The sequence below is a fragment of the Anolis sagrei genome, chromosome 1 (genome assembly GCF_037176765.1).
Source record: "Anolis sagrei isolate rAnoSag1 chromosome 1, rAnoSag1.mat, whole genome shotgun sequence".
Lineage (NCBI taxonomy): Eukaryota > Metazoa > Chordata > Lepidosauria > Squamata > Dactyloidae > Anolis > Anolis sagrei.
The window spans coordinates 22,279,805-22,285,804 of NC_090021.1; the positions used below are offsets into that span (position 1 = coordinate 22,279,805).

The following is a 6,000-nucleotide window of genomic DNA, read 5'->3' on the forward strand; positions in this document are numbered from 1 at the left end:
GTCCATGCCTGCACTAGGAGATAATTATTATATCTTATCACCTCTCTTCCTTTTATTAAAAAGTCTTTCTTTTATCAAGCTGAACTTGCCCAGCTTCTTCTGAACTTCCTCAATGAGTTTTAAGGAGAAGCTGAATGGCCATGTGGTGTGAGTGCCTTTATTGCTGTATGGCAGAATGCTATTGGACTGGATAACCCAGCCTTCCAAACCTTTGATCAGTTTGGTCACAAATTGCGGGGGCCAGAACCGGATGCAGTGTTATTCTGGGTGAGGTCTGACCAAAGCAGAATAGATTATTATTTCCCTTGATCTAGACACTATAGATTACAATATCTTCCTTTTAAAAAGCCCTATGCATACTTAAACTAGCCATGATCACAGAAGAGGCTGAATGGCCATCTGATTTGATTGTGTGCATGGCAGTGAGTTGGACTGGATGGCAATTGGGGTCTCTTCCCACTGCATGATTCTACAGAGAGCACCTCTTCTTTTCCAAATGTGCTTTGCAGTTTGGGGGGTCTTCCTAGACTCAGCGCTGAACCTGGAGGCCCAGGTGTCAGAGGTGGCCAGGAGAGCGTCTGCACAATTAAACTTGTAAGCCAACTGTGTCCGTTCCTTGAGAAGCCAGATCTGGCCAGGGCCATACATGCCTTAGTTACATCCCGTCCAGATTACTGTAACACACTGCCTCTGTAGAGCACTCGTGGGGCTGCCTCTGAAGAGCTGGTCCAAAGAGCTGCAGCCAAGTTGCTCACTGGGGCTGGCTACAAGGAGATGACAACCCCCCTGTTGCAGCAGCTCCACTGGCTGCCAGTCTGTTTCTGGGCACAATTCAAAGTGCTGATTATGACCTTTTAAGCCCCAGATATTCAGGTACAGGCTATTTGGCTGACCACATCCCCTTGTACGAACCTGCCTGGGCCCTGAGATCTTCAGAAGAGGCCCATCCTTCTCTTGGTTCCACCTCCATCTCAAGCTCAATTGATTGGAATGAGAGAGTAGTCCTTCCTTCTTAGTGGCTGCCCCTTGACTCTGCAACTCCCTGCCCAGGGAGGCCAAAATGACATCCTCCCTGCTGTCCTTCCAGTGGCAGGCTAAAACCTTTTTATTCAAGCAGGCTTTTAAAGATGAAGGTGTTTGAGATCTGGTCAGGGGGTGATGTGGTTCTGTGTGCTTTTATTTATTTATTTAAAACACTGATACCCTGTCCTTCTCAACCTCCAAAGAGGGGCTCAGGATGGCTTCCAACAGGCAATTATTTGATGCCGACACAATATAATAACCCTATGCCCTGTTTGGTCTTATGACTGACCACGAATACCTCTGTCTTGTCTGAATTCAATTTCAATTTGTTCACCCTCATCCAGACCATCACAGCTGAGAAGCACTGGTTCAGGACCTGAACAGCCTCTTTGGTAGCAAGTGGGAAGGAGTGATGGAGTTGAACATCGTCTGCGTACAAGTGACACTGAACTCCAAAACTCCAGATGATGTCTCCCAGCGGCTTCACATAGATGGGAGACAGTTACATCCCGTATAGACTACTGCAATGTGCTCTACATAGGGTTGACTTTATTATTATTATTACTACTACTACTACTACTATTGTGGGTTTTTATTCTGATGTGGAAGGAGCCAGAGTTGAAGGCAAATAACAAACTTCTAGCTTTGTTTTATGATCTGGCCTGGGGGTGCTGTGGTTCTGTGTGCTTTTATAGTTTCAACCTGAATTGTTTTGAATATTGATGATGTTTAATACAGTTTTAATATTTGTATAAATCAGCTGGAACCCCTTCCCCTCAGCACCAACTGCTTCTCTGAGCCAGAGTGAAGAGAGAGGGGGCCAGGAAAGCAGTTCCACCTTGTCTCCTGTGCTATACTAATAATATAATATAATATATTCATATACATATACATATATATATAATGTAATGTAATACAATATAATATTACTAACACAATATTATAATTATATATTTTATATTAGATGTAATATTATTAATAATATTATAATATAATGGTATAGTACAATATTTTAGATCTGCCGGGGAGGCCCTGCTCTTGGTCCCATCAACTTTGCAAACGCTACTGGTGGGGACGAGGGACAGGGCCTTCTCGGTGCTGACCCTCCGCCTGTGGAATTCGCTCCCCAGCAAAATTAGATCAGCGCCCTCCCTCCTTTCTTTCAGAAGAAAACTGAAGACATGGTTGTGGAACCAGGCTTTTGGCTAATGGATATAACAGCACCTGAACATGGAATTGGACCAGACGACGATTGTTAAAATGGAAATGCCTTTATGATTGATAATTAATGCTGTTTTAATGGTATGATTTTATTCTGCTTTTATAATTGTAAGCATTGAGGCATCGAATCGTTGCCATTGTGAGCCGTGCCGAGTCCCTCTGCGGGGGTGAGAAGAGCGGAGGTAAAAATGATGTAAATAAAATAAAATAAATATAGTAATATATAATACTGATATTGTGCTATGCCAATAATATAATATATTGTATGTATATATCTTGCATCGAATCATTGCCATTGTGAGCCGCTCTGAGTCCCCCTATGGGGGTGAGAAGAGTGGGGGTAAAATGATGTCAATAAAATAAAATAAATAAAATAAATATAGTAATATATAATACAGATATTGTGCTATGCTAATAATATAATATATTATATATATATATATATCTTGTAAGCCGCTCTGAGTTCCCTTTGGGGTGAGAAGGGCGGCATAAAAGTGTTGTAATAATAAAAAACCAAATAAATAAAAGCGGCACCCAACATGGCCAACTTCTGGTCAAAGGAAATTTTGTATAATGTCAAGTTTTTAAAATTGCTGAACAACTGACTATGGTATGTTTAATGCGTTGCTTTAGGCACATTGTGCCATATGTAAGCCACCATAAGCTCCTTCAGGGAGATGGAGGTGGGGCACAAAAATAAAGTTTCTTTATTTATTTAGAGCTTTTATAACCTGGTTTTCTCGACCTCTGAAGAGGGACTCAGGCCGGCTAACAGCAGAAAATTCATACACACATAGAATAAACATAATAGCATCATAATACATTAATACAAAAATACATTAAAATACAGATCATACAATTACAAATCCAGGTCGTCAGAGTAAAATCACAAATTCATCACCATCTGCCAGTATGGTCAGCCGTTATTGACTCAATCATCATTCTGCAAATGCTATATTCCAAAGCCAAGATTTTACCAGCTTTCTGAAAGTCAGGAGGGAAGGGGCAGATCTAATCTCCAACGGGAGAGAGTTCCAGAGCCGAGGGGCCACCACCGAGAAGGCCGTGCCCCTCGTCCCCACCAGACGCGATTGCGAAGGAGGTGGGACCGAGAGCAGGGCCCCTCCAGAAGATCTTAACAACCTTGATGGTTCATAGGGGAGAATCTGTTGTTGTTCATAGGTGAGAATCCGTTGTTATTGTTGTTGTTGTTATAATAATAATAATAACAATAATAATACGAAACGACTCCAGCCCAATTTACCTGTCCGAACGTATCCTCCCCTATGAACCATCAAGATTGCTAAGATCGTCTGGAGGGGCCCTGCTCTTGATCCCACTGGCCTCACAGGCGCGGCTGGTGGGGACGAGAGACCAGGCCTTCTTGATGGTGGCCCCTTGACTCTAGAACTCCCTTCCACTGGAGATCAGAACTGCCCCTTCTATCTTAACGTTCAGGAAACAGGTGAAAATTTGGCTTTGGGGATTGGCATTCGACGAATGAGCCATGATCCTGTGACATGGATGGGTGACGATGAATAATGATTTTTGATGATGACTGACCACTGCAATTATATGATTGTATTTTGCTATTTTAATGTTTTAGTGTGATTTAGAATATGATGTTTTAATGACTGTCTGTAATATTGATGTTGGAAACCGGCCTGAGTCCCTCGAACGGAGGTGAGAAGAAGACCAGTATACAAAACTGGTTCCGGCCCAAGATACCTATCCAACCGCATCTCGACCTATGAGCCCACCAGGACTTTGAGATCTTCCGGAGAGGCCCTGCTCTTGATCCCGCCTGCTTCACAAGCACGGCTGGCGGGGACGAGAGATAGGGCCTTCTCGGTGGTGGCTCCTTGGCTGTGGAACACCCTTCCCGTGGACATTAGACTGGCACCTTCCCTGATGATATTCCGCAGGAAATTAAAGACTTGGTTGTTCAAGAAGGCATTCGAATAAGAAGTGCAATGGTTGGTAATGACTACAGGAACGGAACAACGGGAAATTATATTGGATTGTGGTTTGGACGATGAGACGACGCTGAATGGTTTTCGTAGTAATGATGTTTTTGTATAATGCTGGATTGTGAATTGTTTTTATACTGTGTCGTGAATTTTGCTGTTCCTATGTTGTACACCACTGTGAGTCGCCCCCGGGCTGAGAACAGTGGTATAGAAGTAAAATTAATTAATTAATTAATTAATTATAGGTTTTTGTTCAGCTGTGTGGAAGGGGCCAGAGTTGAAGGTAAACAACAAACTTCTAGCTTTGTTTCATGATCTCCGTTTTGGAGATCTAGTCACTGATCTGACCTGCTTTCAATGACGTTTAATACATGTATATTTGAAGTTGTATTGCCACGCTTTAGTTGCGAACCGCTTTTGAGTCTCCTATGGAGAGACAAAGCGGGATATAAATAAACATCAGAAGATGAGTTCCAGAGCTGAGGGGCCACCACCGAGAAGGCCCTGTCCCTCATCCCCACCAGACGCGATTGTAAAGGAGGTGGGACCGAGAGCAGGGCCCCTCCAGATCTTTAACAACCTTGATGGTTCATAGGGGAGAATCCGTCGTTGTATTATTATTATAGGTTTTTGTTTAGCTGTGTGGAAGGGGCCAGAGTTGAAGTTAAACAACAAACTTCTAGCTTTGTTTCATGATCTCCGTTTTGGAGATCTAGTCAGTGATCTGACCTGCTTTCAATGACGTTTAATACGTGTATATTTGAGGTTGTATTGCCACGCTTGAGTTGCGAACCGCTTTTGAGTCTCCCTAGGGAGACACAAAGCGGGATATAAATAAACATGAGAAGATGCCCTGCTTCTCCTCCTTGGAAACACGGGACTCACCTTCTTCAAGGCGGGCACCAGCAGGCCCCGCCACTTGGGCGCGTTCTCCTCGCTGAAGAAGTCGTACTGCAGCGGCGGCGCCTGCATCCTGCCCGCCCCGTCCCGGGCCCTCGGCGTCGGGGAAGCGGCGGAGTCAGTGCTGGGGCCCAGCCCGGCCTGGTGGGGCCTGTCCCTGTCGCTGGGCCCGGGCCGAACCTGCGCAGGGCCGAGGCGGAGGGCGCCGCTGAGGCTGAGGCTGGGGCCAGGACCCGGCGTGGAGGCCCGGCGCCGGCGACATCCCTCCCTTCCCGGCCTCGCCTCACGCAGACCCCGGGCTCTCCGGCATCCTTCTCCTTCTGCTTCTCCTCGGCCCTGACAGGAAGGAAGCGGAAGTGCAGGCCGCAAAGCAACGGTGGCTGAGGGAGGGAGCCAAAGAGGGCTTCGAACTCTCGGGGGCGCTTCCCTTGCCGTCCCTGACGGTTGCAACCTCCGGCGCGTGCGCAGTGGGCACAAAGGCCGACCGGGCATGCGCAGTCGCGGCGCGCTCCCCCTCCCCTCCTCCTCCTCTGGCTCCGCCCCCCTCTCGCTCCAGTCCTGGCCTCGCTTCTTCCCTTTTCCGCGCCGTCCAGGCGTGCGAGTCGAGAGCCGAGCCCTCGAGCTTCCTTCCACAACCTTGCTCCCCCTCCCCTCGCCACTTCCAGGCTTGCTAGTCGAACGCCGAAGTGTTTTCATGATCGGTGGTGGAGGGAAGACAGCAAAGCAGAGCACCTCTTGTCATACCGCCACCTACCCCTTCTGATCACAGCGCCACCTGCGGCCTGGAGGACTCAAGTATTTTTTTTATTAGTCATTTCAATACTGAAAGGGTTTCAGGCCTTTTCAACAAATTGGTTTTATTTATTTATTTATTTGCTTTATTTCT

At 46.3% G+C, this 6,000-nt stretch overlaps 1 protein-coding gene across 1 annotated transcript in view; it reads right to left on the reverse strand.

Moving 5' to 3' along the window:
- The window catches only part of SOS1 (SOS Ras/Rac guanine nucleotide exchange factor 1), a 57,331-nt gene extending 51,728 nt beyond the window's left edge, over positions 1 to 5,603 (reverse strand). Inside the window, exon 1 of the mRNA XM_060754508.2 lies at positions 5,100 to 5,603. Within this exon, the coding sequence (XP_060610491.1) occupies positions 5,100 to 5,186 (87 nt within the window). The 5' untranslated portion in view covers positions 5,187 to 5,603. The remainder of the gene's footprint in view (positions 1 to 5,099) is intronic.
- Positions 5,604 to 6,000: the final 397 nt, after the last annotated feature.